The sequence below is a fragment of the Eublepharis macularius genome, chromosome 12, assembly GCF_028583425.1.
Source record: "Eublepharis macularius isolate TG4126 chromosome 12, MPM_Emac_v1.0, whole genome shotgun sequence".
Classification (NCBI taxonomy): Eukaryota; Metazoa; Chordata; class Lepidosauria; order Squamata; family Eublepharidae; genus Eublepharis; species Eublepharis macularius.
The window spans coordinates 49,671,542-49,689,014 of record NC_072801.1 but is presented as its reverse complement, the minus strand read 5'-3'; the positions used below and the strand labels follow the sequence as shown (position 1 = coordinate 49,689,014).

General features: G+C 40.4%; 2 protein-coding genes across 2 annotated transcripts; both read right to left on the bottom strand.

The window, feature by feature from the left end:
• Positions 1–1,628: 1,628 nt before the first annotated feature.
• On the bottom strand, positions 1,629–2,579 carry LOC129339152 (olfactory receptor 2D2-like). The gene has a single exon (XM_054993755.1). The coding sequence runs from the start codon at positions 2,577–2,579 to the stop codon at positions 1,629–1,631; it is 951 nt and encodes a 316-aa protein (XP_054849730.1).
• An 8,793-nt stretch (positions 2,580–11,372) lies between these two features.
• On the bottom strand, positions 11,373–12,302 carry LOC129340134 (olfactory receptor 10A7-like). Its single transcript, XM_054994730.1, has one exon. The coding sequence runs from the start codon at positions 12,300–12,302 to the stop codon at positions 11,373–11,375; it is 930 nt and encodes a 309-aa protein (XP_054850705.1).
• Between the last annotated feature and the right edge of the window lie 5,171 nt (positions 12,303–17,473).

Genomic DNA, 17,473 nt, shown 5'->3' with positions numbered 1-17,473 from the left:
AATCTACTTTGTGAACAGCAACTTGAAAGTTTTGAAAGTCTTTTACAAAACCAGAATTCATTTGATTTAAAGAATTTTGAATTAGATTGTCTGAGGCATTAGTCTTGGGTACCATCAATATGTTGATGCAACCCACTTATGCATGTGGTTCCTAAAAGCTTATGTCTCAATAAAGTCGGTTAGTCTTAAAGGTGCTACTGGACTTTTTACTATTTTACAACTACAGAATAACATGGTTAATGCCTCTGGATATCAAAGAGTACATTGATAATTTATGGAATTCACTGCCACATGATGTAGCAACTGCTAGAGGGTATTAGGGGCTTTAAAAATGATTAGAGAAATGTGTGGATGAAAGGTCTATTCACAGTTATTTTAGCATAAGTTTAACTGGATACTCCACATATCCAGTGCCCAGTATACCACCTGAGCCCGGACCAGGACAACCCAGGGTAGCATGATATTAGATCTTGGAAGCTAAGTAGGTGATCCCTCCTGGGTTGTTTCACAGAGACAGGCAATGGCAAACCACCTCTGCACATTTCTTGCAGAGTTGCTATATATCTTATTTTATTTACACTATTTATAGTCAGCCTTTCTCACTGAGACTTAAGGCATATTTCACAGTGTAAGTCAATACAATCAACAGAATATGGCATTCAATAAATAATACAATAGGGAATGGGTTACAGAAATTTGAAAACAACCAGAAGTTGGATCCAGTACTGAAAGTGTTAAGAAACAAGTACCTAACTCCCTTAACATTTATACCAGGGTAATAATGAGGGGTGGACTTGATGTAGGGGGAGAAATACAGCTTGAGTTTCAGAAACTGGAAGCAGACACCCTCAGCCTCTACCCTCTCCAGGTGTCAGCCCCCAAATCTTCAGGAATTTCCCTATCTGGAACTGGCAACCCTAGACAAGTGTGAATCATGTGAGCCACCTGAGGCTAGGATGCACCATGTAGCTGACTGGCCACCTGCACTAGGCCTCCTGCCTGCTGCTGCTGCCTCCTCTGGCTCCCATAGCCACAGCAGAGAGGCTGCACAGGCACTCACTCACCACCGCTGCTGCCTCCAGCTTCAGGTGCTGGGATGGAAAGGCTGCTCAGTGGCCCTGGCAGAGAGGGTGTGTGGGTGCACACCCACCATCTCCAGCTCCCAGCATGGAGACAGAGAGGCTGCTTGGTGTGCCCAGCAAAGATGCTGTTCGGGCACCTGGCTGCTGCTGCCGCCACTGCCTCCTCCTCCAGCTCCTGGCACCAAGTGGTGCTGGAACTGCAACCCACTACATTCTGGCAGAAAAAAAGCCCTGCCTGTTTGATATGGCTATTGTCCATGTAGGTTAGCATAGATGAAGGAACTCTTCCTTTTTCATCAGCTGAAAACCTGGTTGGATCCAAACCACAAGGAGAAGCAACTCTATCTAAGAATACCTAATTCACCACCACAATCACCTTTCCACCCCTGAAAGTTTCATTAAACTTATAAAACTCTTTCAGCTTCTCTCAAAAACCTTCATGTTGTGTAGAAAGCAAAGTTAATTTAGACAAAAAAACCCTGAGTCTTTATCTATTCATAACTATCAATATTTGATAGTTTCATGATTTGAAATATCACAAGATAATTAGTTAATCTGCTTTGATAAATTCATCACTTTCTTCAGAGCCTGCAATACATCCTTATTTCTCAAACTGTATATAATTGGGTTGAGTGCAGGAGTGATAACAATGTAAAATACAGAGGACATTTTGGTGTTAACTCTTGAAGAGCTGGATTTTGGTCTCAGGTACATGGAAAAGACAGCCCCAAAGAAGAGCGTAACAACAGCCAGGTGGGAAGAGCAAGTGGAAATGGCTTTACGTCTTCCTGCATTTGAGTGGCTGTCAAAGATGGTGTAGAGAATTCGAGCATAAGACACAAGTATTAACAGAAATGGTAAAATCAATGTGAAAACACAGGAAATTAACATGCATAGTTTGGCTCGCTGTATTCCTGCATAAGCTGCTCTCATCATGGCTGGCATTTCACAGAGAAAATGGTCTATCTTGTTGTGGCCACCAAATGAAAGTTGCAAAGTGATTGCAGTATTGATAGCTGAAAAAAAGAAACCACCAGCCCAAGAAGCAGCGGCCATTGCAATACATGCTTGCTTGGTTATGATGAAGCTATAGTGCAGAGGAAGGCAAATAGCAACGTAGCGGTCATATGACATGACAGTGAGAAGAAAAGTTTCTGTAATCCCGAAGGAGAGGAAGAGGCAGAGTTGCATGGCACAGTGGACAAGTGGAATGTTCTTCCTCTCAGAAAGGATGTGAGACAACATCTGGGGCACCACAGTGGATGTATAGCACACCTCCAAGATGGAGAAGTTGGAAAGGAAGAAATACATGGGTGTGTGGAGGCGAGAGTCTGCTCTGACCAGGACAACAATAAGTAGGTTGCCAATCATAGCTACTGTGTAAATAATGGTAAATGCAACAAAAAGTACAATTGTTATATGTGGATGATTTGTTAGCCCCATTAAAATAAATTCACTGGGCAAAGAAGTCTGGTTTTGGTCCTCTGAGCTGTCCATTCTATCTGAAAGAATGAAAGGAAATGAAAACAGTAATCAGAAATATGAAAAGTGCATAGTGCTCTGAAATACATGAACTAGGAAGCCAGGCTCCAACATATCAAGGCAATATCTCCTATAAGCCAATACAGAATTGGGCACTCTTCAGCCCAATGATATCTTAAGCGCTTTTTATTTGATTGTGGTCAGCAGATGGGTATTGACTTAATGGTCATAATCAGGGCTTTTTTTCAGGGGGAACGCGGAGGAACGGAGTTCTGGAACCTCTTGAAAATGGTCACATGGCTGGTGGCCCCGCCCCCTGATCTCCAGACAGAGGGGAGTTGAGATTGCCCTCCGCGCAGGGCAATCTCAACTCCCCTCTGTCTGGAGATCAGGGGGTGGGGCTGCCAGCCATGTGACCGTTTTCTTCAAGGGCAACCCATTGAGTTCCACCACCTCTTTTCCCAGAAAAAAAGCCCTGGTCATAATGAATTATGACTGCAATTGTACACAGAGCATGACTTGCTTAGGATGCTGTTTTCAGTTTCACTTATCCCTGTCTAACTTTGCACAGAAAAGAACAATTCATAATCATTTTTGCCAGTCAAGCTTTTGACCTAGTATTCTTTAGAACTGACTTACATCTTGACATTTTCTCATTAAGCTTGGGTTAATTTTTTCCAACATCCTATGCACTCCCAGGCATCCCAGAATGGCCCATTTAGGAGGTTTGAATCCAGATCAAACTTTCCACGTGCGTACCAGAACTTTCCTGCCTCCCCGTCCCACTGCTGCCCAGTGATCTCCATAAAATGCTGCTCCTGGAGGCTAAGGGATCCTGAGAAACAACATGGGGTGGTCTGCAGAAGGAAGAGGGAAATTGACATGCTGCAAATCTGGATCCAAGCCATAAACAGAAGTCAATGTGCATGCTATTTGACATGTGAAAAAATATGCAAATGACCATGACCAACTTGTAAATGTATCGGTGCACAGTGAAAGTGTTAAAGGAAATAAAGTACTAAAGAGAGTGACAAAGGGATACCTCTTAACCAAGAGTGCACTCCCTATTTCTTTTCCTCAGATCTGTCTGTGATGATAAGGATGCAAAACTATACCATGCAACAATGTTGCACAATCACATCAATGCTACTGCTACCATCACCAGCTGAATGATCTTCCAGTTTATGCCACTTTTAATAATGACGCCAACATCTTACCTACATTTTGATCTTGTCTGAAATGCCCCTCACCCCTTTGAATGGTGCCCCTGATACACAATTGGGAAAGCCCATTGAATCCAGTCCTGTACAGGGCACTGTGTGTCCAGTTTACAAATACCCACAAGACTTCTTTCATTTCACCAACTACATTTGACCCTTCTGGAGAACTAAGAAATTAATAGAACCAGGAACATTTGATTTCGTGTACTTCCTTTAAACCATTCAAACAACAATGTGACCTGTAAAGAAAATCACACCTTTGGTGACGATGCCCACATAGGATGCTCTATGCCTTAAATTTCTCATTATTTTCATTTTATGTGTCATACTGTCTCTTATAGCAACTGGAGAAAGAGTCAAAGGGCAGAAGAAAATACAAACAAAAAATATAACTAATACTCTCATCTCTGGTGTCTGTTAAAAATGCAGGTGCAATGCATTGCAAAAAAAACCCACACTTAAGTCAACTTCTTGCTGACCATCACCATTCCTCTCTTGAAGACATCAATGACCTTAGCAACCCTGGCAGGCTTATGATCACCCAAGAAGTCACCTGAAAGCCACCTGAAATTCCTGACATCAACCATTCAGAAAATCCAAGTATTCATTTAGCTTCATTCAGAAAATGAAACTTTTTACCTTTAGCACTCACTGGCTCTTCAATTGTACATTCAGATAAATAAGCACTTGGGTCTTCTTTTCAGTTGTTCTCCTTCCTCCTCTATTTATGATACAGAAAGCAGCATTCAGGAGTAGGTTGGTGTAATGAAGTTCTTCATGGGATGAAGACTATTGATTTCCTTTTTTCAATCCATTGTTATGATATTGCTCCATGGCCCACTAGAATAACATCCTGCTTAAAAAAAAATTGAATCTGAAATATCTGGATGTGGAACTGAGGAAACAAAGATTTTATACCAGATCAGATACCTTTCCTGAGATTCTGATTAATACACATTCTGAGTAAATTCAGAAGGGAATTCTGAGTAAATTGTGAGTAAATTCACAAGGGACACATAACTTTGCCATTAATTCCTTTGGAAATTACAACACTATTGGCCTATGTTCTGAAACTTCGAAGTCATTTGTGTTTATGAGTACACTATTTCACATCCATTGATAATGGAACACATATGAATATTTGGCATCACTGTTCTATCACTTTCAAATACTTAAGGGATGCATCTGCCATCATTGAATATCGCACTATTGTTGTACTTTAAAATCATTTGAAATTGCCTTGTCTTGTCCATACAGAGTAATCCAACTGTATTTCGACAGCAGTTCAATGTCTGTTTATGCAGCCTACATGTCAAGCCTACATGTCAGCCTACATGCAGCCTACATGTCAGCCTACATGTCAGCCTACATGTCAAGCAGGTTCCACTGGTTTTTATGGAGACCAATGCTACATGTTACACTGGGGACACGAGGACCCCAAAAAGCTTACATTGTTCTCCTCTTCTCTTCACAGCAACCCTGTGAAGAACCTGAGGCTGAGAGTGTGCAACTGGCCCAAGTTCATCCAGCAGCCTTCCATGTCAGAGTTGGAATTTGCACCTGGGTCTTTCAGATCCTAGTCTGACATTTTAAGTACTCCACCACTCTTTCGTCTGATTGCACAAACAGCCTTTGATACTAAAACAGACTGACCTCTTAGGTGGTTTAATAAAATCAAGATATTCAAACATTTGGGTTTGGGGCCAGTGCTCAAATGACATGGGGTAGGAGAGGTGGCCTTGGTTCTTTTATCTTTTGTGACATCCAATGTGGTGCAGAGGTCAGAGGTCAGACTAGGATTAGACATGGGCACGAACAGCATTACGAACAGAAAAAAACCAACAAACAGCCTAATCTGCTGTTCTCGAACCCCATCCTAAATGAAAAGGTGGTCGTTAAAAGCCTTGTTCGTTGCCTTTGGAAGCCGTTCAGCAAGCCAGATAGTCTGGCACCTGCTGCAATCAATCCCCTTGGCAACCAAAAGCTGGGAGGAACTGAAATATATCTGAACTCCTTCTGGCTTTCCTTCTGGCTTTAACCCTTCGAAGTACTTCCAGCAGAGAGTCCCGTTTTTGCCACTGTGAAGAGAAAATGACAGCCAACGGGGAGACCCATGTATCATGCCTTTCCCGGGGTGCAATCTCTCTGAAACTTGGGGGGTCTTCAGAGGACAGTGAGGTCTATGTCCCCTGCAAATTTGGTGGGTATTGGACATTGGGAAGGTCAGTTTGTGGGGTGTTTAAAGGGCCCTGCCCCTTGCACATGGCAGGAAAGGGCCCTTTAAACTATCAGCTGGCAGATGGCAGGGGGGAATCCCCCCCTGCCACCTGCTAGCTGATAGTTTAAAGGGATCTTTAAAGGGCCAGGTAAGTGGATTTGAGGGGAAGGGGGCTAAGTGGGGGGGTTGAGGGGTTCTGGTCCACATGAGCAACCAACATGTCCGGGAACAGTTCATGTTCGTCCATGTTCATTGTTCGTGGGTGGCACCGAACGACAAACAGGGTGTTTGGTTTTTTTTTTCCGTTCGTGCCCATGTCTAACTAGGATTTGAGAGAATGAGGTTCAAATCTCAGCCTTGCTGTGGAAGATCCCTGGGTGATGTGGGGCCAGAAAAACCTCTTTTGGATAAGAATCCCATATGACGCCTTTGTCACTTTAATGTAGGGTTGCCAACACCAGGTTGGGAAATCCCTGGAGATTTAGGGTGGATCTTGCAGTGGGTGGGGTTTGATATTAGCATGGACTGATGCAGGACTTTTACGCAGGAGTTGAACAACCACAATATAACACCACATATAGCCAACCTCTGAATACCAGTCCTAGGAGGCAATACCAGGAGGAGAGTGTTGGTTGGCTGTGGTATGACCACTGGTGTAGCATGGGCAGGGCCACAGGGGTGGTTGCCCTGGTGCAAAATTCTTAAAGGCACACATTTTTGAAAGAAAATAAAGTAGTACTAAGAGTAGACTGCCCCAGTCTACCCTCCAGTCCCACCTCTATACCCTCTCCAGGGCGGCCGAGGCAAGTTGCTCATATCTATTGGGGAGCTTCATTTCTCATAATGAACCAGCTCCCCCCACTGCCCCAAGCGGCCACTCATACTGGATCTTGCAGGCCCACACACCACCCATGGACCAGCCACCACCGCCTCAGCCCTGCTTCACATTCAGCACCAAACAGCCATGTGTGCACCCTCCTCCTCACCACAGCCTTCTCATTGAACACTGCATGGCACTGCTCACTCGCATTGGTGGCCTTTCACCTAGTCACACTCGGTGCCCCTTTGGCAGCCAAAGGCTCCATCTGTGTAGTGTCCCCACTTCACTGGAAAAGGAGGAGGGGAGGCGGGCTCCCACATTCCCAACATACAGCTGGCTGGAGGGCTGGCTGGGCCAGGAGTATGTTGGGAGATGTAGTCCTATCAGGCATCATGATTTCAGGCACACTCAGGAGCTCCGATGGATGCCCAGTGTGGGAACCAGTGGGTATCTTGCTGCAGGGGAAACAGCCAAAATGGCCACAGGGAAGCACTGCAGCTCTTGGCCCAGCAGAAGCTCCATGGCTGGGCTGGGGTGCCCACTGCACCTGTCCCAAGCTGCAAGTCTGCATGGCCACCGTCAGGCATGTGAGTATGCGTGGAGGGGAAGATAAGTATTTACTGGACCCAGCAGGGACGGATGGGCAGAGGGTGAAAAAAATATGCAGGAAGGGGTGGGGGAAGGATAAGCCAGCTGGAAATTCTGGTTCCAGGTGACTGAAGGGTTAGGGGGCACAATAATTGCCTTGCCTCTGGTGCTGGCAACCCATGCTATGCTGCAAGGTATGACATATGTGCTGATGGACTACTGGTCTGATCCAACAGGGTAGTTATCATGTTCTTTTGTACCCGTTTCATAAAAGGAGGTACCCCTTTATTTGTAATTTACTGTCAATTAGTACAATCGAAAAAGGAATATTCAAGGAATAAAATGTTCCTTTAACATTTGAACAAAATATACAATAAAATTTGAAAGAAAAAAAATGCAATCTTGTTTCCCTAGTGCTAAAGCATGCCTATGAATTACGTAAAATTATATAAAAGGTAGGCAGAAACCTTGAAAGTTGCAAAATTAATTTCTGGTTGTTCAAAGTGGAAATCTAGATATTATCTAGATTCTATTTTCCTATTCATCAGTCTTCCATTGCTTCCTATCCTCCTTCATATTTCAGGCAGTTGTCTTTTGCATCACTTACTGCCTGTTCCTTTAAACTGATGATGCTAGGGACTGAACCTGGGACTTCTGCATACAAAACAGAGGTTCTTCCACTGAGCCACAGTCCATCCTCTTAATATTCATCCTGGCCAAATTCTTCTTACTTGTTGAGAATTTCAGTATTTTCTTGTTTTGGAATGGTGCAAGGGTATGATTTTTTTCAATAATTCAATAATGTAATTGTTACCAGCTTGATTCCTATTCCTTGCTTTTATTTGTGTCCTTCTTCATCCATAATAGAAGCTGTCTTTGCTGAGCGACACATTCCTCTGACCCTGCAACAGACAAGGGCACAGTGCAAGGAATGCAAGGCTCATTATCCAAGCTTTGTTGCTGTTTTTTCCTCACCCCTCTTTCAAGAAGCTCTGAGCAATACACATGCTCCCCATCCCCATGTTATCCTCACAACAACCCTGTGAGGTAGGTTAGGATGAGGCAGATTGATTAGTACAAAGTCATCCACTGAGGGCCAAGCTACAAGTGACGAATGACACTTGAACGGCAAGTGTATTTCTCCCTGTTCACTTGCGCTCCACTCAATCCACTTGCCGTTCAAGTGTCAATCGTCACTTGTAGCTTAGCCCTGAGTTTTATGGAAGGGTGGGGATTTGAACTCCAGCTTCCCTGATATTAGCTTGACATTATAACCATAATACCATACTAGCCCTGTCTTTTAGGTGGCCATCTGTGACGGACTACACTTGAAAGCAGGTTTCCTAAGTGCAGCAATCAGAAAGCTGGCTGGGATAGAGTTAACTCTTGCTTGGAATGGAGACTTTGAGTGACAGGTTGCTCTCTCTTATCTGAATAGTCAGTTAGAACCCAGCTGAAGAGCTGACTGTTGAATTCTGACAGGATTGTTCAGAGAAAGTTTCTAACTAAGTCTAACAGAAGTCAGATAAGTTCCCCTCTAGAATGACAGAAGAGGAAACTTTTGCCTTAACTTTAACATCACTGTCCTGAAGATGAATTCTATTTTAAGAGTTCTTAGTATAAGTGTCAGCAGAAGCTGAAGCTTGCTGAAGCTTGACACAGATGCCATGGAACTGGGTGTGTGTTTTGGCAAGACTGATTGGGTAGTAGGTTAGACTCCCTTTCAAGCCAAAAGAAGAAGAGTTATATCTTCTTAGAAGAAGATTAATTCCTGCCCAATTTCTAAAGGAGATTTGGCTCTGAGGAGGACCCCAGGTCTGTTGTGAAGATAAAACAGTTTTAAACTATCTCCAGGAAACCTGAGCTGTTATAGGAAATTCTGTGAAGAAACATTGTTGCTGTAACTAAAGTATTAAGTAAAACATCTCTTACTGCTAAGATCCAAGAATTTAAGAAACTAGGCTTCAAGGAAAATATTTTGCCTGTTACTCAAAGTGTATTCTATACTACCAACAAAATTTTACCTCCGCAATTGACTACACTTATTCAATCCCTGCCTGTTAAAGTTATTTCCTTTTGAACATTATACAGTCTCCAGTGCCAATCCTCACAAAAAGAATGAGGGCTCCTGCTTCTCTCCCTCAAGTTTCTGGGCTGGACTAAAAAGCCAAAATTATAACTGACTGCCAGGGTAGGACAAACAGATTTTCAAACACAAAGATTAACATGCTATTTGAGGCTGCTCAGCCGAAGCAAACAAACTGAATTTGGGTGGGAAAATCTGCCTTTCAGTGGAGGAACGAATCTGTCATATCATCTATCTGTTAACATCTCAGTGGGATTCCTTTACTGAACATCCATTTCTGAGCTTGGAGATCTACTTAAGCACCTGCTTTATTCCATCTGAAGGGTCAGCTTAGGTTAACCTTTGGCCACCAAAAGAGTGTAAATTAAACACATTTCCCATGCAGGTTGTGAATTCTACTTTTTGCTGATAACCATTCACCAAGCACATCCTTTCAATGTTATGTGGGAATAGCAGGTTGGATCCAGCCAGCATTTTTCATTCAATTTTGTCAAATATCCCTCCTTAGCATGGTCCCTACCTTATCCGGCTTTTGTCTATTCAAGTTTTTGTCCATCCATGATCCCAGGAATAGCCTTTTTTGACCAAATTATGCTGGTAGAACATCCCAATTACAAATTTAATTTCTTTGAGCTCTGGATCCCAGTGCTGGAATATTTAGGAAAAAAATTGATCTCATTCGTAGAGTCATCTCAAATCAAGTATATTATGAGTGATTCCACACACGTTGGACAATGCACATCCAGTCCTCTTTATAGATCATTTGGAATGGATTTTTTCATGTGTGGAACAAAAAATCTACCTCAAATGATTGATAAAGTGCACTGAAAGTGCATTATCCAATGTGTGCGGAATCAGCCTAAGAAACTGAGTTATATGTAATATATTGTGCTCTCTTTCTTTTCTTTTTTTTCTTGATCATTTTAAATTTTATTTAAAGAAATAGAAAAGGGACAGTTGACAGTCCATAGAACCTTAAACAAAAAACTTTTAAGTACATCTAAAAGATTATGCATAAATATAGTAATAAACTGAATAACAATAATAAAATAGAATAGATACAACGTATAATTAAAACATATAAGGGTTTTTTTACCCTCCTCCCTCAGTTCCAAGCTGATAATCCAGAGTAATACTAATTGTTCTTTCACCTATTGTTAAGGGTCCAGCAGAAATAAAGCTATAAACATTTTAATATTTTATAACTTATATAAAATATATTATTATATATCTTATAATTATATCTTATTATCTACTCTCTTTCTTATTTATTTATCTCTGCCTACAATCCATTTATACTTAAATATGTTATGACTACCTGGTTATTATGCTTAATTAACTATGTTTGTTTATGGTTATTTACTATTTGCTATCAGGCTTTGTTACAAGTCCACTTCAAATTGTATTTATATTGCAACCAAAGTTAAATAAAATTTAAAAAAATGGGGCCACATCCTCCATTTTCACCATCAGTAAAGATGGTTGGATCTTACCAATAGATCATTCAGTGCTGGATGCCTTTCTCTGTTGGCTGAGACCTGAAAGTATGGGGAAAGGAAGCAGAAGAAACCACATCCTGCAAAAAGAAGAACCAACACATCCTTCAAAAAGAGATTGCTGGAATCTTGAGGAAGAACATTGTACTATGGCAAACATCTGGGCTGTTTCCACACGGCTCCCCGCTGCTCGTAACAACCCAGAATATCGCAAAAAAAAGTGGAAGATTGCATTTTCTTGTGTGAGATTTGCGTGATGTCACGTGACATCGCGCGAATCTCACATGAGAAAACGTGATCTTCCGTGGTTTTTTTGAGATATTCCAGGTTGTTACAAGCAGCAGGGAGCCATGTGGAAATGGCCCTGGTCTGTAGTAGGGTCAAAGTTTTCTATTAAATAGTTTCTTCAGGGAAACCTTCATCTCTCTGTTTCTCAGGCTATATACAATTGGGTTAAGCATAGGGATTAAAATAGTGTAAAACAAAGAAAGCAATTTGTTTGCATCCATTGTCTCTTTTGACCTGGGACTCAGATAGACAATAGTTGCTGAGCCATAGAAGAAAGATACCATGATGAGGTGTGAAGAGCAAGTGGCAAACACTTTCTTCCGACCTTCTACAGAAGGCATCTTCAGAATGGCTGAGATGATCTTCACGTAAGAAGCAACAATAAGGAAAAAGGGGATGATTAGGATAACTGTGGTAGCTGCAAACATATAAACTTCATTCACAAAAATGTCAGCGCAGGCCAACTCCAGCACTGGAGGGAGATCACAGAAGAAGTTGTTAAGTTCATGAGAGCCACAAAAAGACAAGGTAAACAATAGATATACCTGCACCACATGCACAGGCATGTTGATGATCAATGACCCAGTCACAAGTTTTAAACAGAGTTCCTTGCTCATGGTGAGTTTATAATGCAAAGGGTCACATATGGCCACATATCGGTCATAGGCCATTGCAGCTAGAAGGAAACACTCTGTGCTTGCTAGTACAAACAAGAAATACATTTGGATTGCACAGCCAATGAATGAGATGCTCTTGTCTTCTGCCAGAAAATTGACCAGCATCTTTGGGAGGGTAACTGAGGTGTAGCAGATCTCCAGAAATGACAGGTTCCTCAAAAAGAAATACATTGGGCTATCAAGAGCAGCGTCAGTCACCGTAATATAAATGATAAGTCCATTTCCTGTTATGATTCCCATGTAGATGAAAAGGAACACCACAAATAGCAGCACCTGCAGAATAGGGAACTTGGAGTATCCAAGTAGAATGAAGACAGGCAATGCAGTGTGATTCCCTTTTATCATTTTTATTGTATTTTCTCTAAAATAATAATAACAAGGAATACATATTAATCACCCCAAACAAAATAGTTATATAATCCCCATGATCAGAAATCTGGCGATTTGTTAAACAGTTAAGTATCTAAATTCAGTCGTTGTCTTCTATGTTGTCCTACATACATTCAGTCTATAAGACAGCTCCTGCCAATTTTTTCCACTGGTGAGTGAGGATGAGGCCATTTTAGGCCACTGGAAAGATTATGCTAGTGGGACCTGCAGAAGCAGAAAGCTTGTGGAGAAGAAGAGGTTGGGAACTCATGAGACTGAGTAGAAAAGCTGGTAGGATCCAGTTCTCTATCTAACTGATCTCAAATTATGTGACTATCACATTGAGATGTGGTAGAAAATTCAGTAGTTTAGTACATGGTAAATGGGAATTAGAAAACAATGAATATCAAGAATGTATCATTTGGATGAACATCAAGTATTCAATGTAATTAAAATTAACTTCCTTCTGCACTAAAAGAACCCATCCACTTTTTAAAGAAATTCCATGCCCTATTAATTAGCCATAATATGGAAAAAAGACCCTACCCCAGAAGAGGAACTGAATGAATGACAGGAGCTGCCCAGGAAGTCATGGTAAGAGACAAGTTTATTCCAAAGGCAACAGGGATATCTCAATGTTTCCTTGGGAAGTTATGGCTAATTTTGTTTACAGGAAAGGAAACAAGAAGACCACTCAAAAGCATGAAAAGTTAAACTATAATAGCTTCTCAAGAATAAAAAATGGAAACAGGAGCTGCTTTAAAGGAAGCAGAGAAAGGGAGAGGCTGAAAAGAACTGAAAGGTGAACCTGTGAGGAGGACAAAAGAGTGTTCATCAGTCCAAGTTCCGACATCTGAACATAGAAGAATCTGTAATGGAACCATAGGGTGGACAAGAATAAGAATATCTCCTACTCTTAGTTACATCTCATGATGTTTTTTTAATAGCAGTTTTTCTGACAGACACCAGTGTATAGGGACTAAGGAGAAGGGCTAGGATTTATAATTTATTGACTAGCATAATCATGTTTTGGAGAAGACAGTACTTATGCTGCAGACAGTCATGTGGAGTACAGTCTTTAAGATCCTGGGAGTGGTACAGCCAGTTTTCTAATCTGAGATACTAAAATAGATGCTTGGATGTTGCAATCTTAAGGATACTTTCCTGAGACTAAGGGCCAAGCTACACATGACGAATGACACTTGAATGGCAAGTGTATTTCTCCCTGTTCACTTGCCCTCCACTCAATCCACTTGCCGTTCAAGTGTCATTCGTCATGTGTAGCTTGGCCCTAAGTCCCACTGAATAACACGGACTGTCTGAGTAGATCTCCTTAGAATTGCTCCTCTCACTTTTCTTTAAAAAGAGTCTTACAGAGCAATCCTAAGAACATTTTCCTGGGAGTAATCCCCATTGAATAACTCTGAGAAAGAACCTGAGTAGACCTATAGAGATGTTCTCTTAGGGCCAAGCTACAAGTGACAAATGACACTTGAACGGCAAGTGGATTGAGTGGAGCGCAAGTGAACAGGGAGAAATACACTTGCCGTTCAAGTGTCATTCGTCACTTGTAGCTTCACCCTTAGAGTGTTTAGTTTGTGGTGTATACTGTGCATATAAAAGAGATTTATACTAGTGTCTTGTATTAAAAATGCTGTTGTTATGAAACAAATCTAACTGCTTCTGAAATTTGGTAAAATAATTATTTTGCTACTACTATAATTAGTTGTTATTAAATACCACAAAAATACAGGTAAGAAAATAAATATGACCAACTTAATTTCCAAAAAGAGCAACGGAAATTAAGCTGATTACACTTAATTTCTATTTCTTTCTTTGGTTATTAGTCATGACTAATTTTACCAAGATCTTATTTATCACATTTTCGTACTTCAGTAAAACTGTAACTACCACACATTCTTCATATTTGCATATTTCAGAAGAGCTGCAATTTATAAATTGTATTCCATCAATTGAAGGCTCCATTAGTACCAGTACAAAACCTTTAAATCAAACCTATGTATATCAGTTAATTGAGCAATCAGTTACAAATCCTGACAACAAGTTTAGAAATTGTCTTTTAACCAGTAGACACTCTAGCTACCAGAACAATGAGATGCTGCTAAGTATAATTCATAAGACTGACAGAATCACAGAAGCATATCTTTTCCCGGGGGTCAAAAACAAATTATTTAAACACTTACAAAAGGAATCTTATATTGAGAGTTAAAAAAAAATATGCCATGTATATCCCTCATTTGTTTATCATGGAGCTAAACATGGCGCATGTAGGGTTCCAGGAAGTTTTCCATCTAGGAACTAACCAGTCCCAGATCTGCTTAACTTCAGCAACATTACTACATCATGTATCACTTAACCATAACCTGGTATCCAAAATCCAAATCTTAGTTTGCTATCTTAACCAAAGTAACAGATTTCAATGGGCTATAACTGTGTGGGTTCAAAAGTTTGTAGCTGTACATCAGTGAGGGTATAATGTTACCTATCTTGTGCCCTATTGGTATGGAAGAAAGATAGGCATATAAGAATTTTAAATTTTAAAAAGAGTGTTTGGACACTGGCGATTTTAACAACCTCTTAGCTTGCTAAATTTCCTACTCACATCTCTGGTGTCTGTGAAAAATTCTGGCTGACCATCACCATTCATCTCTTCAGCAGGCAAGAGAATCCAACAACAGACCTGTGGTTTCTCAGCAAAGCTCTTGCAATTCTTGATGTATTATTTGGGAAATGGAAGAAAATGATCCATTTAGAAAAATAAAGGGGTTTTTTTTACCTCTAGTATTCCTTGTATCTCGAAAGATATGTTTGAATAAATTGCTTGCCTATATCTCTTTCCTTGATACTTGTTTTTCCTCTTGATACATACAAAAAGGCATGTGTGCCATTCAAGAAAAAGTTAGTATGATAATATACTTCCTGGGATAAATTCTACTGATTTTTTTGTTTATCTTCCAGACATAGAAATAAATCACTATTTATTGATCTTGTGTGGTCCTGATTCTGATTGATGAGAGATGTTTCTCTCTGTTATAATTGAATCTGGGAAACCAAAGATCAAATTCAGCACCTTTTATGACATTTGTTTAATTAATACACACAGGAATATTTTGGTAGGACAAATAAATTGTAAGCAAACTTGCAAGGGACACATAACTTTTCAATGATTTAATTAGGAAATTCAGCATAGTTGTGTCCCAAGACTTCTGAACTTATTTGTGCCTTAGGTAGTTTCATCCACTTGCCACTGAAGCAAAAATAAATATTTGGTACCTCACATAATCACCTGAATACCTGCAAATGCAATAAGAAAGCAATCAGGTTAATGAGAGCATGGGGAACATACAATTCCTGCTCACAAATCATTTTCCCACTTAATGCATGTGTTTCTATAGAGGGTTAAACTACATATTACACACAAATGCATCTCAGTGAAACCTAATAACCTCTTTGAAACTTGAAAACTGCTAAAGATACGTGATTGATAATATGATCCTAAACACCCTTGGAAGCCCTTTAACATCAAATAGAAGTGCGTAGTCTTGCTCAGGAACCATTGCACTGTGAGCGTTCAACTTTTCTGAATTTTATGACTATTCTTGTTCGTTTGGAATTAGCTCTGACAAATAGCCAATAACAAAAACTGATAACTCCCCTGTGGATGTGTGTCTGCATCAGCATCAAAAGATGCATACGCCAGTATAGTAGTGCTTTGTTGTAATGATGCAGAAAAAGATATTGCTGTTGCTCAGTGATAGAACATCTGCTTGGCATGCAGAAAATCCCAGGTTTGACACAGACATCTCCAACTAAAAGTATCAGGTAGTAGGTGATCACTACCTGAGACACTAGAGAGCTGCTCCTAGTTTTGAGTAGACAATATTGATCTCGATGGACCAATAGTCTGATTCAGTATAAGGCATCTTCATTTGATCATGTGATGTGTACATTAGTAAGACTTGAGTCAGGCTGATCAGAATAAGTGTGTTGTCATATTCAGGCACAATATGACAGAGGCCAAATCTGTTAGTTTGCCATTCGTTCTTTTCCTGGTGTGCATGTGTTCAGGTTTTTGGAACTAAATCATGTTATGATGGACCCCTCTTCTCTCCTCCACTGTGAGGCAGATTTTCCTGCCAAAATTCAGTTTGCTGTTACAGGTGGCTACTATCATTTCTGAAGGTATTAGTGGAAATGGGCATTCTAAATTATCAATATTCTCAATAGATTATCAATTATCAATTTATTCTCAATAAATTATCAATAGTCCTCAATATTCTAAATTATTGAGGACCAGATATCAAAACTCTTACAAAGGGGTGAAAATAAACAAGTAACATTGTTTGTGGCTAATTTTGGTGGTTGTAGTAAAATCATGTTGTAATTTGGCAGTAAACACTAGGTTTCCCTTTTAGTATGATTTTGGTAGTGAAAACAGTAATGAAGTAGAAGAAGCTACAGGAACTCTTGTGCAGAAATAAGCAACCTTTTAAAGAGCCAAATTCTGCCAGAATATGATAATTCATTTGCTTAACTAAAAATATCCAACTTAACACTGATATATGATTCTTACTCACTGAGGGCCAAACTACAAGGGATGAATGACACAGGTTGGACACTTGTCAGCTTCCCTTAGTTTTGAAGGGAAATGTAGGCAGCTTGGCAGAATGTCGGACAATTGATAGTTGAAAAGTCCATTGGACAGCAGTCAGAGAGCCAAGCTGCAAGACCAGGATGCCTACATTTCCCATCAAAACTTGAGGGAAGCTGACAAGCATCCAACCTGTGTCAGGCATCACTTGTAGCTTGGCCCTGAGACTCATCTAATAAGCAATGTAATACTACTAAAAATTTCAGGAATATAAATTGGGTCTGTCCTCTGAACAAAGCATAAGTATTGAACACCACGTGTTAAAAATGTGGAACATGATATTATGTTAGTTAAAAATGTATGCATTATTCACTCTTTGATTATTAAAAGTGTTCACTCTCAGTATTTTTATCTGAATGAAGGGGTAAATGGGCTACTAATTAAATTTGCTGATGTGTGAATTGGGTCTGTTCAAGTGTACAGTTCATATTTTGTTGGTGTTTGTATGGCTTATGGCTTCGGCCGGAAAAGCAAT